We start from the raw sequence: 20,316 nt of genomic DNA, 5'->3' as shown, positions 1-20,316 counted from the left end.
GGGGTCACTGACCCCGGCAACCAAACCCTATTGCTCTGTGAGGCTCCAGTTTTATTGTTACTGTTACTTTTTTTCCTTATCTTTCTATTCAGCCCCTCTCCTATTCATATACCAGTCCCTCATCCAAAACACTCACTGGTTGCTAACGTAATTTGGACCCTAGCAACTCTTTGCAGCTTTCAAATGGGGGTCACTGACCCCGGCAGCCAAACCCTATTGCTCTGTGAGGCTCCAGTTTTATTGTTATTGTTACTTTTTATTCCTTATCTTTCTAAAAAAAGAAGACCAATTGCAAATAGCCGCAGAATGGCTCTCTATGCCACACTAAAAGTTAATTTAAAGGTGAACAACCCCTTTACTATGAATCATTCCCCACAAAGCAATAATAGATCCTGCCACTAGGCGGCGCACACAGTGAAACTGTAACTGATAAATCATCAGATAGGAACCCTGACAGGTGCCTGACTAAAAGCTCTGCTAATAACTTAGTTGTAACATAAGCTCATTGGCCTTATTAGTTAATACAGCAGTCATGTGATCGTCTGCAGCCAATGAGAGCGCAACCAGTGACCCTTAGCGTTTCCTCGCCCGAAACTGCCAGTCACAATAATGGCTGCCGGATTGCGCGCTGGTGTTCGTACGTAGAACGACGCGAGCTGATGACGCTGGTAACTAGCGGCGGGCAGTGGGAGGAGCCTGCAGGCATCAGGCAATGGGATGGAGGCTGGTGGGGGAGCGGGAAGCGGGTGAGTGACTTGTTTGGGCAGTTTCTCTTTTGCCCCCGGGTGTGGGGTCTGGGCGGGGGGCAAGTAGGGCAACTGCATCACTTTTACAAGTCTTAGTAATTACTACGTTTCTGGGCCAATGTATTGTATAATGCCCATAGTAGGGTGAGAGTAACTCCCACAGGGCACAGTGCCAGCCTGCAATGGGGTCACTGTAACCATTCCATATCCAGGGCATATGTACCGCCCACAGTAGGGTTAACTCCTCCCACTGCTAAATCAGTGCGTCACCTAAAGTAGTTTCTGGGTGACTCCTGTAGGGTCAGAGCCCCCCCCCCCCCACCCCCACCCCATGTGATCAGGGAAACCCCTCCTACTGTAGGGTGTATACAGTGACACTTACACATAACTATAAACCCAGTGAGAATGAGGAATGAATGGATATTGGGGAGTTGTATCAGGAGTCAGAACCAGCAGTGCAGGGAAGGGAAAGGGACAGACACAGTGACAGTTACACATAACTATAAACCCAGTGAGAATGAGGAATGAATGGGTATTGGGGAGTTGTATCAGGAGTCAGAACCAGCAGTGCAGGGAAGGGAAAGGGACAGACACAGTGACAGTTACACATAACTATAAACCCAGTGAGAATGAGGGATGAATGGGTATTGGGGAGTTGTATCAGGAGTCAGAACCAGCAGTGCAGGGAAGGGAAAGGGACAGACACAGTGACAGTTACACATAACTATAAACCCAGTGAGAATGAGGAATGAATGGATATTGGGGAGTTGTATCAGGAGTCAGAACCAGCAGTGCAGGGAAGGGAAAGGGACAGACACAGTGACAGTTACACATAACTATAAACCCAGTGAGAATGAGGAATGAATGGATATTGGGGAGTTGTATCAGGAGTCAGAACCAGCAGTGCAGGGAAGGGAAAGGGACAGACACAGTGACAGTTACACATAACTATAAACCCAGTGAGAATGAGGGATGAATGGATATTGGGGAGTTGTATCAGGAGTCAGAACCAGCAGTGCAGGGAAGGGAAAGGGACAGACACAGTGACAGTTACACATAACTATAAACCCAGTGAGAATGAGGGATGAATGGGTATTGGGGAGTTGTATCAGGAGTCAGAACCAGCAGTGCAGGGAAGGGAAAGGGACAGACACAGTGACAGTTACACATAACTATAAACCCAGTGAGAATGAGGAATGAATGGATATTGGGGAGTTGTATCAGGAGTCAGAACCAGCAGTGCAGGGAAGGGAAAGGGACAGACACAGTGACAGTTACACATAACTATAAACCCAGTGAGAATGAGGGATGAATGGATATTGGGGAGTTGTATCAGGAGTCAGAACCAGCAGTGCAGGGAAGGGAAAGGGACAGACACAGTGACAGTTACACATAACTATAAACCCAGTGAGAATGAGGAATGAATGGATATTGGGGAGTTGTATCAGGAGTCAGAACCAGCAGTGCAGGGAAGGGAAAGGGACAGACACAGTGACAGTTACACATAACTATAAACCCAGTGAGAATGAGGAATGAATGGATATTGGGGAGTTGTATCAGGAGTCAGAACCAGCAGTGCAGGGAAGGGAAAGGGACAGACACAGTGACAGTTACACATAACTATAAACCCAGTGAGAATGAGGAATGAATGGATATTGGGGAGTTGTATCAGGAGTCAGAACCAGCAGTGCAGGGAAGGGAAAGGGACAGACACAGTGACAGTTACACATAACTATAAACCCAGTGAGAATGAGGGATGAATGGATATTGGGGAGTCGTATCAGGAGTCAGAACCAGCAGTGCAGAGAAGGGAAAGGGACAGACACAGTGACAGTTACACATAACTATAAACCCAGTGAGAATGAGGGATGAATGGATATTGGGGAGTTGTATCAGGAGTCAGAACCAGCAGTGCAGGGAAGGGAAAGGGACAGACACAGTGACAGTTACACATAACTATAAACCCAGTGAGAATGAGGGATGAATGGATATTGGGGAGTTGTATCAGGAGTCAGAACCAGCAGTGCAGAGAAGAGAATGAGGAATGAATGGATATTGGAAATTTGCTTATAATGAGATTTTCTTTCCTTGGCCTAAATTGTGTTTTTGGCTTGAGTTCCCCTTTAACCTTTATTAAAGGGGAACTCAAGCCAGGCTGGAATATCTGTTTCACGCACAAGTAAAACCCGGTTTCTGGCTCGTTTCTAGGCCGTGAGAGTCCCAATCGGGCGCCCGGGATCCTGCCGTCGGCGCGTGGGGAGGGGCCGCTAATCAGGAGAGATGTCAGTGTGTCTGACGGAGGAGCAGAAGCGGAAGATCGAGGAGAACAGGCAGAGAGCGTTGGCCAGGAGAGCGGAGAGATTGGCCGCCCAGCAGAATTCACAGACCAATAGAAGCCTCTCAGCTCCGCTTAATGCCCAGATACCGAGCGGGCAGCAGGGGGTACTCCCCTCGGCCCAGAGTATTAATGCTACGGGCACGAGTAGGGCAGCTAATAGCAAATATGCCTTCCAGAAAAGCCCCAGCGGGGGTAACACTGCTCCCTCTGTACCTGGTGCTGCTGGGAATAAAGTGCAAGCTGTGGGCAACAGGTCACATGATTCCAAGTCACTCACCGACCCAGCAAAGGACGTAAAGGGCAACTACACTGTGCCAGAAGCTCAGAGTGTGCCCAGCGGGCCAAGCAATGCCCCTAATCCCAGGCACTTGTACCCGGCTGGCACTACCCCGGGGCAAGAATCGGCCAAGCACTCCAACTCATACTCAAGGCCTGAGCCACTCACTGCTTGTGATAATGATACCACGGGGCCCGGGCCCCTCAGGAGTACTACAACTATCACAAAGTTCTACGGTGCCGGCCCGGGCAGCAAACCCGCTGTGCCAGTCAGTAACAAGACTGTGAGCGAAGGGAGGGAAAGAGGAGTGACTGGCAGTGCCGCCGAGGCTGTACCGGCCAAGAAGGCAAGTGGCGCCACCCGGGGGCGCTGTGTGAAACACGCAGAGAGTCGCTTCCGGGTTGAGGTTGGATACAGCGCCGAGCTTATTGCCTTATTTAAAACCATCCCAAGCAAGAATTACGGTAAGGGGCAAATGCGCCTCAGTGCTGCCCCCTGTGGCTACTTTCTGCTCTTCATGGGGTTATGCACCTGTTACACTGGTTGGGGCATTAACACCCAACTGTAACACTAACACCTGCTTATCTCATCCTATCACAGATCCAGCAACAAAGATGTGGAATTTTGGCCTTGAGGATTATGCCTCTCTAAGTAAGTCTGCAATTACTGTCTGTCATGTTGGGGCAACTGGTTTAGCAAGAACTGCAAATCTGTGGGTGTCAGTGGGCCAACCTAGAGCACTGGAGGCTTACATGGGGAGGGGCAGGAAGCCTGTGACTCAAGCAGTGGGTGGGACTAGAACACTAATGGAAGCTTACGGGGGGGGGCAGGAAGTCTATGACTCAGGCAGTGGGTGGGACTAGAACACTGATGGCAGCTTACGGGGGGGCAGGGAGCGTGTGACTCAAGCAGTGGGTGGGACTAGAACACTGATGGCAGCTTACGGGGGGGCAGGGAGCGTGTGACTCAAGCAGTGGGTGGGACTAGAACACTGATGGCAGCTTACAGGGGGAGGGGCAGGAAGTCTGTGACTCAAGCAATGGGTGGGACTAAAACACTCCTGATAGCTGCTTACAGGGGGTGGGGCAGGGAGTCTGTGACTCAAGCAATGGGTGGGACTAGAACACTAATGGAAGCTTACGGGGGGGGGGCAGGAAGTCTATGACTCAGGCAGTGGGTGGGACTAGAACACTGATGGCAGCTTACGGGGGGGGGGGCAGGGAGCGTGTGACTCAAGCAGTGGGTGGGACTAGAACACTGATGGCAACTTACAGGGGGAGGGGCAGGAAGTCTGTGACTCAAGCAATGGGTGGGACTAAAACACTCCTGATAGCTGCTTACAGGGGGTGGGGCAGGGAGTCTGTGACTCAAGCAATGGGTGGGACTAAAACACTCCTGATAGCTGCTTACAGGGGGTGGGGCAGGGAGCGTGTGACTCAAGCAGTGGGTGGGACTAGAACACTGATGGCAGCTTACAGGGGGAGGGGCAGGAAGTCTGTGACTCAAGCAATGGGTGGGACTAAAACACTCCTGATAGCTGCTTACAGGGGGAGGGGTAGGTTTAATGCAGGGGGCCGCACTAGGCCAATATCATATAATGAATATAAATGACACAGTAAATGGCCTGTAGCTGCGCTCAGTGTGGGAAACCCAGAAATACAGAACATGTTGTTGTTCCAGTGAGTGAGGTGCAGCAGCTGCAGAGTGTGGAGCTGAAAGCCTTGGAAGGAATGGAAGGGGTGCAGATAGCTCCTCCCCCAGCGACCGGCGGTGGAACAAATATTAACGCACTGCTGGCGATGTGCAACAACTGGCAGAGACCCAGTGCCACCCTGAGAGGCCGCTGCATCCTGGTCTCCCGCTCTCGCTTCGAGATGGAAATCGGGTACCATGCGGAAATCATCGGCCTCTTCAAGCAGATGAACACCAGGAATTACGGTAAGTGGCGCAATCATGCCACTGGGCAGCGCTGGGATGGTGAGAATGATGCCATTGGGCAGTGCTGGGATGATGAGAATGATGCCATTGGGCAGCGCTGGGATGATGAGAATGATGCCATTGGGCAGTGCTGAGATGATGAGAATGATGCCATTGGGCAGTGCTGGGATGATGAGAATGATGCCATTGGGCAGCGCTGGGATGATGAGAATGATGCCATTGGGCAGCGCTGGGATGATGAGAGTGATGCCATTGGGCAGCGCTGGGATGGTGAGAATGATGCCATTGGGCAGCGCTGGGATGGTGAGAATGATGCCATTGGGCAGCGCTGGGATGATGAGAGTGATGCCATTGGGCAGCGCTGGGATGGTGAGAATGATGCCATTGGGCAGCGCTGGGATGGTGAGAATGATGCCATTGGGCAGTGCTGGGATGATGAGAATGATGCCATTGGGCAGCGCTGGGATGATGAGAATGATGCCATTGGGCAGTGCTGAGATGATGAGAATGATGCCATTGGGCAGTGCTGGGATGATGAGAATGATGCCATTGGGCAGCGCTGGGATGATGAGAATGATGCCATTGGGCAGCGCTGGGATGATGAGAGTGATGCCATTGGGCAGCGCTGGGATGGTGAGAATGATGCCATTGGGCAGCGCTGGGATGGTGAGAATGATGCCATTGGGCAGCGCTGGAATGGTGAGAATGATGCCATTGGGCAGCGCTGGAATGGTGAGAATGATGCCATTGGGCAGCGCTGGAATGGTGAGAATGATGCCATTGGGCAGCGCTGGGATGGTGAGAATGATGCCATTGGGCAGCGCTGGGATGGTGAGAATGATGCCATTGGGCAGCGCTGGGATGGTGAGAATGATGCCATTGGGCAGCGCTGGGATGGTGAGAATGATGCCATTGGGCAGCGCTGGGATGGTGAGAATGATGCCATTGGGCAGCGCTGTGAGGATCATTACCCTAATCGGCCATGGGTCTCCCCAGGCAGCAGCGTAACCTCAGTTAAATGGTAATGATTGCTGGACCTTAGAGTAAATGGTCAATCCCTGCCATAAAGCAAGACACAAGTGCTGTAGTTTGGCAGAAAAGACTTGAAAATAGTCACATGGATACCAGGAAACTGATTTCCAGCATAAAAATAGACAAGAGGGCTCATTTATAAAGACTGAGCAATTTTGCCCCAGGGCAGTAACCCATAACAACCAATTAGTGATCAGCCTTATTTCAGCGGCCAGAAGAACAGTGAAAGGTAACTCTTGATTGGTTACTACAAGGTACCGCCCAGTGACCCTCAATAAAGCTCTGTGTCTCTTGCTATTTCACATTGGTTTTAGGCAAAATGTTTTTACTTGCCCTTTATCCCGGCAGTAAAGCCCCTCGCTATAATGTATCTCTCTGTGTGCAGATACCAAGACACGGAAGTGGAGTTTCATGCTGGAGGATTATCAGAAACTGAGTAAGTGTTTTCCTTTCTAAATGTTCTTTCTAATTCTGCCCTGAACCTGGGCACCAGTCATGTGATCTCTCCAGGGGGGCGGGGAATACAATGAAAGGACAAGTGGAATCCATGCCCCAGCCTATCAGCACTTGCCGCCTATGTAAGGCTGCATCTGTAAGGCTGCAAACATTGATTTTACCAAACATTTATGTACCGGTCCAGAAGTCACACAGAATCCTGCCTGTTCACGTTCCAACCGCAGGAAACTGACTTTTGATTGGCCGGGAAGCTGCTTACCAGAGACACTCACTTATTTACCTGCCATTAATGGGTTATTTTTTCTTGAATAACTGTTTGTGAGGCTTAACATTTCCCCTGTGAGCCTCGCGCCCGCCCACTCACAGATAAATAGGGGTCATTGCAGGAGATAATGCCAGGCTGGCACTGAGAGGCGCAACCTAATTGGCTTTCTCTCCCTGCTGTGAATAGCGGCCAATGTAATAAGCAGGCAAATTGCAGCAATTACTGACCACTGTTTCATTTCACCCATAAGCAGATCAAAGCCATAAAAGCCTCCTTTTGTTCTCCCCCATACGTATCCCACCCCCTGTTAGTGTTAACCCTTTCTTCCTTGCAAGAGGTCGGCAATTTCAGGTGACCCCGGCCTTTCAGAGCTCGAAATGCAGTAACGGCTGGAAAAGTAATGTCCTGTTCTGTATAAACGCCCCGAGCACTGAAACTGGGGTAACAGTCACCCCGCTATAGTTCCAGGGGTACCCAGGGCACAAATAAGCACTCACCCCAAATCCCCCCTAACTGGCCTTCAGGCTGGGCCCCCTTAGCCCATAACAAGGTTACAGATATATAGAAACATTGGGGTAACAGTCACCCCGCTATAGTTCCAGGGGTACCCAGGGCACAAATAAGCACTCACCCCAAATCCCCCCCTAACTGGCCTTCAGGCTGGGCCCCCTTAGCCCATAACAAGGTTACAAATATATAGAAACATTGGGGTAACAGTCACCCTGCTATAGTTCCAGGGGTACCCAGGGCACAAATAAGAACTCACCCCAAATCCCCCCCTAACTGGCCTTCAGGCTGGGCCCCCTTAGCCCATAACAAGGTTACAGATATATAGAAACATTGGGGTAACAGTCACCCCGCTATAGTTCCAGGGGTACCCAGGGCACAAATAAGCACTCACCCCAAATCCCCCCCTAACTGGCCTTCAGGCTGGGCCCCCTTAGCCCATAACAAGGTTACAGATATATAGAAACATTGGGGTAACAGTCACCCCGCTATAGTTCCAGGGGTACCCAGGGCACAAATAAGCACTCACCCCAAATCCCCCCCTAACTGGCCTTCAGGCTGGGCCCCCTTAGCCCATAACAAGGTTACAGATATATAGAAACATTGGGGTAACAGTCACCCCGCTATAGTTCCAGGGGTACCCAGGGCACAAATAAGCACTCACCCCAAATCCCCCCCTAACTGGCCTTCAGGCTGGGCCCCCTTAGCCCATAACAAGGTTACAGATATATAGAAACATTGGGGTAACAGTCACTCTGCTATAGTTCCAGGGGTACCCAGGGCACAAATAAGCACTCACCCCAAATCCCCCCCTAACTGGCCTTCAGGCTGGGCCCCCTTAGCCCATAACAAGGTTACAGATATATAGAAACATTGGGGTAACAGTCACCCTGCTATAGTTCCAGGGGTACCCAGGGCACAAATAAGCACTCACCCCAAATCCCCCCCTAACTGGCCTTCAGGCTGGGCCCCCTTAGCCCATAACAAGGTTACAGATATATAGAAACATTGGGGTAACAGTCACCCCACTATAGTTCCAGGGGTACCCAGGGCACAAATAAGCACTCACCCCAAATCCCCCCCTAACTGGCCTTCAGGCTGGGCTCCCTTAATGGTCATGATAATGGTGATATCCCTTTAATGCCACACTCTATGGGTCATGTGATTTCTCTATAATAAGCCCCCCCCAGCTGATCATATTGAATCCCCCCATAGTGGAGAGTGTGCGGAACATTCAGCAAGTGGAAGTGGAGCCGCTCCCCAGGCCGGTGCTCCAAGCCTTCGCGCCGCAGTTTGGAAAAACCACCATCATTCGCGAGGAGATTCCGGAAGTGGATTTATCTCAAGTGGATTCCAAGCTCGGCAGCAACTTAATGCCCTTCCAGCGCGACGGAGTGAAGTAAGTGAGGGCAGATACCCCCCTCCTCTCCATATATACAGGGGTAACCAAAGCAGAAATGACACTGTGCTTAAAGGGGAAGTAAACCCAAATAAATATTTGCCTAATGTAATTCCAATCTGTCAGCTTTGCCTTACTGCAGTGCTGTGCTCTCCTGGCTGGTTCTTAATTACTTTGCCCCATAGAATTTGGGAAATGACTTCTATCTCACCTGAAGATCATTTATGATAGGGGGGAGCCTACAGGCATAGGAATTGCCCCCCTTATGCAATGAGCCCCAGTATCTGCTTCACAGCGCAGTCTCTGTTCCGACTCAGAAGTCGCTTTCTTCCCTGTACCTGGGGCTCCTGCTTAGTCTGTACCCAGTGAACTGCTTGGGAGCGCGTGTACTTTACTTAATGAACTGTTGTTCCGACTCATGAGCAGGCGTAGGGAGCGCAGATTTTACCCACAGTGCCAGTTTGCTGCCGGTGGCAAATGAGCTGGAAAGCCATTAAAATCGGAACTACAGCCAAGTTCTGCCTGCGGATAAGTAAATGTTTGTTATTCTCTATCAGCAGTGATTTCTCCTGTCCGTCCCTCTGCGCAGTTTCCCTGTGCCCAAAGCTGCCCGATGTCTGTCTATTGACTACTGAGCCGTTATATGATACTGTCTCCTCCTAAGTTTGCTCATAGCCTGTACAGAGAGATACCATAAAACTATGGCACATAGGGATTCCCCTGTACTAAGCACAATTCAGCAGGAACAGCCCCCTAAGTTTGCCCATAGCCTGTACAGAGAGATACCATAAAACTATGGCACATAGGGATTCCCCTGTACTAAGCACAATTCAGCAGGAACAGCCCGCTAAGTTTGCCCATAGCCTGTACAGAGAGATACCATAAAACTATGGCACATAGGGATTCCCCTGTACTAAGCACAATTCAGCAGGAACAGCCCCCTAAGTTTGCTCATAGCCTGTACAGAGAGATACCATAAAACTATGGCACATAGGGATTCCCCTGTACTAAGCACAATTCAGCAGGAACAGCCCCCTAAGTTTGCTCATAGCCTGTACAGAGAGATACCATAAAACTATGGCACATAGGGATTCCCCTGTACTAAGCACAATTCAGCAGGAACAGCCCGCTAAGTTTGCTTATAGCCTGTACAGAGAGATACCATAAAACTATGGCACATAGGGATTCCCCTGTACTAAGCACAATTCAGCAGGAACAGCCCCCTAAGTTTGCTCATAGCCTGTACAGAGAGATACCATAAAACTATGGCACATAGGGATTCCCCTGTACTAAGCACAATTCAGCAGGAACAGCCCCCTAAGTTTGCTCATAGCCTGTACAGAGAGATACCATAAAACTATGGCACATAGGGATTCCCCTGTACTAAGCACAATTCAGCAGGAACAGCCCCCTAAGTTTGCTCATAGCCTGTACAGAGAGATACCATAAAACTATGGCACATAGGGATTCCCCTGTACTAAGCACAATTCAGCAGGAACAGCCCCCTAAGTTTGCTCATAGCCTGTACAGAGAGATACCATAAAACTATGGCACATAGGGATTCCCCTGTACTAAGCACAATTTAGCAGGAACAGCCTCCTAAGTTTACTCATAGCCTGTACAGAGAGATACCATAAAACTATGGCACATAGGGATTCCCCTGTACTAAGCACAATTTAGCAGGAACAGCCCCCTAAGTTTACTCATAGCCTGTACAGAGAGAGAGATAACTCTCCCTGAAACATGAGTTGAGTAATTACTGTATTCTTATTCTTTCCATTTACTTGGCCTTTAATCGTGCAGTTTCGCGGTATCGAGGGAAGGGCGCTTGCTGCTGGCCGATGACATGGGCTTAGGGAAGACCATACAAGCCATCTGTATTGCTGCCTATTATAGAAAAGAGTGGCCCCTGCTTGTCGTGGCCCCTTCCTCTGTGAGGTTCACATGGGCCGAGGTAAGAGCCTGCTCTACATTCTGTGTAATTATCCCGTCCCGGCAGGCTGCTCGTTATATAAGTAATTAGTATATTGATTATACATATGAAGGCCCGTCAGTCAGTCAGTAACTCTGATGCAGATAATGTTGATATCGAATATCATTTGTGTAATTACAATTAGCCAACGGCACCTCGTTATGAGCCACTAAAGGGGAACACCAAGCAAATCTGGGGCTTTTAGCAACTTAAAAAGGAGAGAGTCCCTGTGTGGGAACTCATGGGGCCCCTGCAGCCTCCTAGGTGTATTTCCTGGTATTTCCAGCAGCTCTGCCTTGCTTTATGGCTGGGATTCTAGATCTACACTCAGAATAAAGACATTGGGCACATTCACTTACCCAGACACATTTTCGAGCATAATCACCATGTTTTTTTCCCCACAATCCACTATTTTCCCCCACAATTCCATTGTCAATGCAGATGCGATTGCGCTGTGTCTACTGCAGTTACGTCTGATTTGCCAAATCGCAAATATAGCACAATTGCGCTATTTGCCCTGTAAAGGGCAACCCTAGGGCTCATATAGATAAGCGACTGTGGAGCTGACAGGAATTGAACCCAGGAATTCCAGTGAGTCAGGCACAGAGAGCTAGCGGCTGATTGGTTTATCTGTGCATTAGGATGAGAGACTGTCTGCCACAAGTGCTGCCCTCTCCCCACCCAGCTGGCTGCTGCAGACCCCAAGGGAGGCAGGAGGGGGAAGATGAGGTAACCTGACCCGCAGAGCTCACAATCCATGCTTTGATTGCATGACAGGATGGCGCCCAGCTCTGCAGCTGGGATCATTTCTCTGCCCGGTGTGTGGGAAAGAAGTACCGGCAGTGCCAGCTCAGCAGGGGCAGTGCGGGGGTTAAAATGAATGCAGGGCCCCTGGGGTCCAGTTTCCCGGCTGTAGTGGCTACAGGTTGGCACAGTTGGCATAGAGGCGAGTGCCCTTTAAGGAAACCTTATATGTTTGTAGCTGCTGTGCCCTCTGCTCTCCAGGTGGGGGAGCTCCTGCTCCAGTTCTAATAAAGCATTCCCCTTGGCTAGCTACAGTACAACTATAACTGCCAGCACCTTTACTACCTGAGATTATCTATTTGTGTCTTTTTATCCCCCCACCCCAATTCATTGTTCCCCTGTTACTCCCCGCAGGCCTTCCAGCGGTGGCTTCCCTCCATCAGGCCGGAAAGCGTTAATGTGATCGTGACGGGGCGGGACAGCCAGAGCGCCAGTCTCATCAACATCGTTAGTTTTGACCTTCTGGGGAAGATGGACAAGCAGATTGCCGCGACTTTCCAAGTCATTATTATAGTGAGTAGCGGCGTTAGGTCCCGCCCCTCTGTGAAATGTCACTGGCCAGTAGTGCCAGGGAAGATTGAACCCTTTGTGAGCTCCCGCCCCCTAAAGCTCAAATGTGGGTGGCATGGAATGTGCTGCAGGGTAATATGGGGGGGCAGGTACTGACACCGGGGCCTTAGGAACAAATAGTGGGTTGGATTCTGCCAGTTGCAAATGCTTATTTATCCCACAGGAAATGCCCCGCCCCAGGGTATAAATTTATAGCTTCAGTCTGTAGAGCCCCCAAAGGGGATGTGGCCCTGTAGCAGTGTAGCCACACACTGTGTGTATATAATATATATAGAGAGAGAGTGGATATTGGGGCAGGAATACAGCGACAATGGAGAGAAAAGTACATTATTTATTTATTCATTTTAAGGATGAATCTCATTTCCTGAAGAACGTGAAAACTGCTCGCTGCAAGGCTGCCATGCCGCTACTGAAGGTACCTCCCACCCCCTACCTTTCTACCCTCCCCCACCTCAGTCTGATCCCGCCCCCCATGCACTGGCCCCACCCACTCTGTACCATGTGTTTCCCTGCCTTTACTATACATTGCCTTTCTGAGATTTCTGTAGGGTTCCCTCTATCCTTTTTGTTCCTTTCCAGCCACCGTAGCTTTTCCTTTTCTTCTTCCCTTAAGGTGGCCATACACCTTCAGATCCGCTCGCTTGGCGATGTCGCTAAGCGAGCGGATCTTCTCCCGATATCCCCCACCTACAGGTGGGCGATATCGGGAGAATCCAGGCTAATTTGGATTCTGGGGCCAAACGATCGAATTATAACGACAGGTATAGGCATGTTGTTCCTGCCCCTACAGGCCTACGGGCCGATAAGCTGCCAAATCGGTCTAAGGGACTGATATCGGCAGCTACAATTGGCCCGTGTATGGGGACCTTTAGAAGGGGGGGCTGAATCTGATGGGCAGTTGCCTTTTTTATTAGCCCAAATGATCTATGGAATGTAATATTCTTGCGCCTTTTCCCACCACACAGAGTGCTAAGAGGGTGATGCTACTGTCGGGGACCCCCGCCATGTCCAGGCCGGCCGAGCTCTACACACAGATTGCTGCCGTCAGACCCAGTTTCTTCCCTCGGTTCCACGACTTCGGAATCCGTTACTGCGACGCCAAGCAGGTGAGTTATGCGCGCGGGGGGGGGGGGGGGGGGGCTTACGTTGGGTCCCGTAAATACTAATATCACAGACTGATAATTCACTCTCATTGGCAGATGCCCTGGGGGTGGGATTATTCGGGATCCTCTAATCTAAACGAGCTGAAACTGCTGCTGGAAGAGTCGATAATGATCAGACGGCTGAAATCCGAGGTCCTGTCCCAGCTTCCCGCTAAGCAGCGCAAAATGGTTGTGGTGGCCCCCGAGGGCATTACTGCAAAGACCAAGGCGGCCCTGGCGGCGGCGGCAAAGGAAATGGCCAAGGGATTTAAGAGCGTGAGTAGGCTGGCTCCCTGATTGGTGGGAATGTCTCTTTTATCCTGAGCCAGAGGGGCACAGAAAGAGGGGATTTAAAGGGGAAATATGCACTATTTTTCCATTACAGATAGCGAAACATAGATTGTAGTTTTGTTTTTTCCCTTTGTCCTTATCCTCTCAAGTGAATATTGAGTTACAGGCCCCCCCGGCCCCTCTATATTATCAACATTGAAACCACGTATTAATGTAACTATGTCCCCCATTACCGTCCCGGCTTGGTGGCGCCCCCACCCCTCGCTGTTAAAGTGGGAGGAGTTCACTGTGTAACCAGGAGGGAGAATTTGACCAAACGTTTCCCCCTCCACCCGTTGCTCTGTAGAACCAAGTAAGGCAGGATTAAAGGCCAAGTCAAACTAAAAATCAATCTCAAGTTCACTGTTTGGGTCTTTATCTTCGTCTCAATTGACAGAAAGTTCAAGAGAAAGAAGCTCTGCTCCTTTTCTACAACCGAACAGCAGAAGCCAAAATCCGATCCGTCTTGTGAGTGTCTCATTATTTTATATTCTGTAATAACGAGGGCTCCTTAATTGTGTGATAACGAGGGCTTCGTTTGCTGCATGCCAGGAACCAGTAGCAACCAAATGGCTTTTGTTGTTGAAGGGGTAGGTTCACCTTTAAATGAACGTTTAGTATGTTACAGAATGGCCTATTCCTAGCAACTATGCAATTGGTCTTCATTATTTTTTGTAGTTTTTGAATTATATGCCTTTCTCTTCTGCCTCTTTGCAGCTTTCAAATGGGGGTCACTGACCCCGGCAACCAAACCCTATTGCTCTGTGAGGCTCCAGTTTTATTATTATTGTTACTTTTTATTCCTTATCTTTCTAATTAGACCCCTCCTCTATTCCTGTTTCTGGCTCTCTTTCAAACCACTGTCTGGTTGCTAGGTTAAACTGGACCCTAGCAACCAATTTGAACCCTTTACATTAACTTTTAGTATGTTATAGAATGCCCTATTCCTAGCAGCATTGCAGTTTATTATTATTATTGAATTATTTGCCTTTTTCTTCTGACTCTTTCCAGCTTTCAAATGGGGGTCACTGACCCCGGCAGCCAAACCCTATTGCTCTGTGAGGCTCCAGTTTTATTGTTATTGTTACTTTTTATTCCTTATCTTTCTATTCAGCCCCTCCCCTATTCATATTCTCATCTCATGTTTAAAACACTGCCTGGTTACTGGAGTAATATAAGACCCTAGCAACAAGATGGCTACTAAAATACCAAATGGAGAGCTGCTAAAAAAAACATGAAGACCAATTGCTAATTGTCTCAGAATACCAACATCTACAACATATTAAAAGTTATGTTTAAGTATTTAATGGTCCTTTGCAGTCACCATTAAAAGCCAGGGGGGCAGTTTTGCCTTGGAATGGCTCTGGATTCCATATGCAGGAAACCCAACTACTGGCAAATAAACTTTCACTCTGTAATGAAATGTAAGCCAATCAGAAGTGTAAAACAATAGGAGGGACCATAAAACAATAGGAGGGATCTTGGGATCTTACAGAGGTCTCTATCTGCAGAGAATACATTATGGATCTGCTGGAGAGCGGCCGGGAGAAATTCCTCGTATTCGCACACCACAAACTGGTTCTGGACCACATTTGCGAAGAGCTGGGGAAGAAGGTAAGGAGTTGTGCCTAAGGCAGCATAGTAACGGAGTTTGATAAAGGACACAAGCCTGTTGGACAGGAAGGGAGGCGGGAAGCCCCTTCCTAGAATGCCATTGGCTACAGGCATGGTAAATATCCAGGTTTCCTATAGGTTCCCACTGTGACATGAGTTTGATTTCATTGGCTCAGTGTCAGATTTACTGGTCTGTATATAATAATATAATCACCTGCTAACCTTTCTGCACAGCAAATAGATCTGTTATTGGGCCATAACCACACCAGTCTGCTTCCTTCCATTCATATATACAGTGCCGCGCCCCCTTTCTACAAACCAATGGTGCTCCCCATTGACCCTTACTTTGTGTCTCTTGCAGGACGTCCCCTACATTCGAATCGATGGCAACACCTCCTCTGCCGACCGCCAGTCCCTGTGCCACAAGTTCCAGATGTCGGAGAAGTCCTGTGTCGCTGTCCTGTCCATCACCGCAGCCAACATGGGGCTGACTCTCTCCTCCGCTGACTTGGTTGTCTTTGCGGAGCTGTTCTGGAACCCAGGGGTAAGTAAGGGCATTAGCTACATGAAACCTTCATTATATACATATATATGGTCAAAAAGCCATATCCAATGCCCCCCCACCCCCCAGTCTAGTGCCCAAGCTCTTGGCACGTGGCATATTATCTAGAAACGATGAACCCAGGGCATTTCCTGTTGTTGAAAGCCCTATGAAAGCGTACTTTACCTTTAAATTCACTTTCATTATGCTGCAGACATACAAACGTAACTTTTTTGTGCAGCTTTTCAGTTTGGAACATCAACATCTATCTGGTTGCTAGGGGCCTGGATACTGTAGCAACCAGGCAGAGGTTTGAATGAGAAACTGGAAGATGTATAGAAGGATAAGGAATACAAAAAAAGCAATCGTAGCCTCACAGACCAACCTATTGTGTCTGCCGGGGTCAGTGACCCCCACTTGAAAGATGTGGGGGTCCCGTTCCAGTTTACCCATGTAAACGGGAAGGGGGCAGCAGCTGGCATCCTCCTGTAGTTTGGGCAGCAAAGGAGAATTACAGGAAAGGAAATTTCTGTCGCCAATGAACCCGCCTTGTTATTGTCCAACCCTGTGTTTGTAGGTTCTGATCCAGGCAGAGGATCGGGTGCATAGAATCGGGCAAACAAGTTCCGTGAATATTCACTACCTGGTGGCAAAGGGCACAGCCGATGATTATTTATGGTAAGTAACGTGCTGAGGTAATCATGTTATAGCAAGTACTGTACCCACAAACAGCAGAATTATACATAGAATTATTGCCCCCAATGAACAGTGACTGCTAATATCCTTATCATTTACAGTAGGGGGTACATTATCCCTTATAATACATGAGTGATACTCAGAGTTCCCTGTATAACTCAGCCTGCAGCCTTGTGCCTTTATATGGGGGGCACAGAACCCCTCAGTGACTGCTAATATCCTTATCATTTACAGTAGGGGGTACATTATCCCTTATAATACATGAGTGATACTCAGAGTTCCCTGTATAACTCAGCCTGCAGCCTTGTGCCTTTATATGGGGGGCACAGAACCCCTCAGTGACTGCTAATATCCTTATCATTTACAGTAGGGGGTACATTATCCCTTATAATACATGAGTGATACTCAGAGTTCCCTGTATAACTCAGCCTGCAGCCTTGTGCCTTTATATGGGGGGCACAGAACCCCTCAGTGACTGCTAATATCCTTATCATTTACAGTAGGGGGTACATTATCCCTTATAATACATGAGTGATACGCAGAGTTCCCTGTATAACTCAGCCTGCAGCCTTGTGCCTTTATATGGGGGGCACAGAACCCCTCAGTGACTGCTAATATCCTTATCATTTACAGTAGGGGGTACATTATCTCCTATATATCCGTTATCTATATATCTCCTATATATTATATCCTATATATACGTTCTGCTTTATCTCATTCTATATTATTTGGGATTGCCCCACACAGGCCGATGATTCAGGAGAAGATAAAGGTTCTGGGCCAAGCCGGCCTCTCGGAAGCAAATTTCTCAGAAACAACGGAGTCGACCGATTACTTCTATAAGGTAGAAACATCCCACTGTCCGGGGAATTCTAATAAAGGCAAAGCAATTAAAGGGGAAGTTTACCTTTACATTAACTCTCAGTCAAAAACCAACTTGCGAGGCTTCAGTCTTGTTGCTATCCTGTTAATTCGGGGTATACGATTCCTTTCCCCCCAATAGGACCCCAAACAGAAGACCATCTATGACTTATTCCAGAGATCGTTCTCAGAGGAGGGAGCGGAGACCAATGCCGACGAGGCTCTGTTACTGGAGGCCTGCGAGGAGGCCGACCTGGGAGATGCCGTCTGCAGCCCCACGGATTATTCCGGAAATTCCTGCAAGAGGAGGAAGATCGACGAGTACTTTGCGCTGTGACCCCCGCTGGAAGCCAAATGTTCAATTGTACAGAGTTGTAAGAAAAACTGTTTTTTTTGGGGGAATATTTTGTATATAATTTACACAAAAATAAAAGCAGAATTCTAAGTTTCTAACAAAATCAGCCTTCCTACTTTACCAGTGGCAATACCGGAACCTTTCCAGCATAGAAAGTTTAAAGGGGAAGTTCGTTTTTTTTCCCAATTACCTACACTCGTACACTTGATAGGGGAAATAGCAGAGCAGCCAGAATGCAGTTACAATGACAGGCCTGAGGGGGGCAGGATAAGCAGCCATATGTACATGTATGGGATCTCTTCTCTGGAAACCCATTATCCACAATGTGGATCCTCTAACCAAGCCTCATTTTTGCACCTCCTTTCGCTATAATAAGCCCTGTATACCCCGATAAGGGGTAGGTTCACCTTTGTGTTAACTTTTTATTTTATAGTATGGCCAGTTCTGAGCAACTTTTCAATTGGTCTTCATTATTTATTTCCTTTAGTTTTCAATCTATTTGCCTTCTTCTTCTAACTCTTTGCAGCTTTCAAATGGGGGTCACTGACCCCGGCAGCCAAACCCTATTGCTCTGTGAGGCTCCAGTTTTATTGTTATTGTTACTTTTTATTCCTTATCTTTCTATTCAGCCCCTCCCCTATTCATATACCAGTCTCTCTTTCAAACCACTCCCTGGTTACTAAGGTAAAGTGCACCCTAGCAACCAAGCAAGAAATTCCAAACTGGAGAGCTGCTGAACAAAAAGTAAAATAATGAAAAATCTACAAATAATAAAAAATGAAGACCAATTGCAAATTGTCTGAAAATATTACTCTTTACATCAAACTAAAAGTTAATTCAAAGGTGAAAAACCCCTTTATCCCCAGACAAGCCTGTAAGATCACTGCAGCAATTGATTCAAGACATTGCATTAACCCCAAACATGGCGATAGGACCAGTACAAAAAATGGATTCAGAGCTTTGCATTAACCCAAGACATGCCAGTAATATCCCTGCAGCAAATTGATTCAGAGAATTACATTAACCCCAGACATGTCGGTAAGACCAATGCAGAATATAGAATAATGCAATAACATCAGACAGAAGAAATATGGGGGAGACAGTAATAATCAGTGAAAAAGCTTCTGAGGGAATTTTGAGATCATACCTGGGGAAGGCTGGGGAGACTGAGGGAATCAGATCCCACTCACAAGTTATTGCACCTCCGCCTCAGTTGGCACATTTCCTACAAGCTGAGCTCTGATTAGTCAGACAGCTGACAGAAGGATCCAATCCCAGTGCGCCTCTGTGTGACAGGCAGGGAGTTGTACCAACCCAGCACATTATTTATTGCAGTGGGTGGGCCTGGGGAGTGGGGGCAGAGACTAAAGAGGATGGATAAAAGCTCCCAATAGGGGGCTCCCCTGTCCCCCCTTGAGAACTCAATGCAGAGCCGCACAGTGGGTTTGGCTACAGCACAGAAAGGCAGGACCCGGTTGGCTTCCACTGCATGTTTCCAACTGGTAATCACCGCTGAGGAAAACATGGCTGCCCCCAACCCTCCTATGCAGCTATAAACTGGGCCCCCAGGTATAGGGGCCCTTTTGGAAGTATGGCCGACATGGAAGGCTGCTGTGCTGGGGCCCTGCTATATACTCCAGGCTGGCTGAGCAGCCTATCAGGTTCCTTACTGGCCGCGGATCAGCAGGGCTGGCATCAAAAATCACGCCCCCCCCCCCCCAGGCCTAATGATATTTGCACTTTGCTCTTTTTACCCCAGTCTCTTGGGCATTTATTTATTTTAAAAGGGTTCGCCTCTGAGTTAACTGTTAGTATAGTGTGCAGCAGAGAGTAATATTCTGAGACAATTTGCAATTGGTCTTCATTTTTTATTATTTATAGTTTTTGTTCAGCAGCTCTGCAAGTTTGAAGTTTCAGCAGCTATCTGGTTGCTACGGTCCAAATTACCTTAGCAACCATGTAGTGGTTTGAATGAGAGACAGAAATATGAATAGGGGAGGGGCTGAATAGAAACATAAGTAATAAAAGCAACAATAACAATAAAACTGGAGCCTCACAGAGCAATAGGGTTTGGCTGCCGGGGTCAGTGACCCCCATTTGAAAGCTGCAAAGAAGAAGGCAAATAATTCAAAAACTATAAGAAATAAATAATGAAGACCAATGGAAAAGTTGCTTAGAATTGACCATTCTATAACGTACTAAAAGTTAACTTAAAGGGGAACTACCCTGGCATAAAAAAAACGCTTTCATTTTTGGACAAATTGGGAAAAGAGGCTCTGAGGGCGGCAGGTACTGGTTGGCAACAATAATAAATGTCAAAAGAAGAGCCTGATAATGAAAGATTAATATTCAGTTCTCCAAAATGTGCCCATATGGCCCTAAATTGTGAAAAATATTGTTGCTGTCTCTTAAAACTCTGGGGCCGTATTCAAAATAACAAAGTCTGTTCATGGGAAAAGTTACTTTTGGTCAT

The 20,316-nt window shown here is 48.2% G+C and overlaps 1 protein-coding gene across 2 annotated transcripts; it reads left to right on the top strand.

The window, feature by feature from the left end:
- The first annotated feature begins 570 nt into the window (after positions 1-570).
- Positions 571-17,946, top strand: smarcal1 (SWI/SNF related, matrix associated, actin dependent regulator of chromatin, subfamily a-like 1). 2 transcript variants are annotated; one of them, XM_031892757.1, is made up of 17 exons: positions 571-668; positions 2,955-3,825; positions 3,962-4,012; positions 5,042-5,299; positions 6,717-6,767; positions 8,775-8,958; positions 10,762-10,912; positions 12,089-12,247; positions 12,654-12,719; positions 13,270-13,410; positions 13,504-13,722; positions 14,174-14,244; positions 15,288-15,390; positions 15,752-15,934; positions 16,509-16,609; positions 17,375-17,471; positions 17,631-17,946. In XM_031892757.1, the coding sequence occupies exons 2-17, from the start codon at positions 3,027-3,029 to the stop codon at positions 17,823-17,825; spliced, it is 2,829 nt and encodes a 942-aa protein (XP_031748617.1). In that variant the 5' UTR covers positions 571-668; positions 2,955-3,026; the 3' UTR covers positions 17,826-17,946.
- The last annotated feature ends 2,370 nt before the right edge of the window (positions 17,947-20,316 follow it).

Source organism: Xenopus tropicalis, chromosome 9, assembly GCF_000004195.4.
Source record: "Xenopus tropicalis strain Nigerian chromosome 9, UCB_Xtro_10.0, whole genome shotgun sequence".
In the NCBI taxonomy this organism is placed as follows: domain Eukaryota; kingdom Metazoa; phylum Chordata; class Amphibia; order Anura; family Pipidae; genus Xenopus; species Xenopus tropicalis.
This window is presented reverse-complemented; position numbering and strand designations above follow the sequence as displayed.

Bases quoted from the DNA above. Each gene is read 5' to 3' on its own strand.
- smarcal1 (XM_031892757.1), top strand. From the start codon at position 3,027: ATGTCAGTGTGTCTGACGGAGGAGCAGAAGCGGAAGATCGAGGAGAAC. The intron at 13,411-13,503 runs GTGAGTTATGCG...TCTCATTGGCAG, and splicing joins GTTACTGCGACGCCAAGCAG to ATGCCCTGGGGGTGGGATTA. The intron at 16,610-17,374 runs GTAAGTAACGTG...TGCCCCACACAG, and splicing joins ACAGCCGATGATTATTTATG to GCCGATGATTCAGGAGAAGA.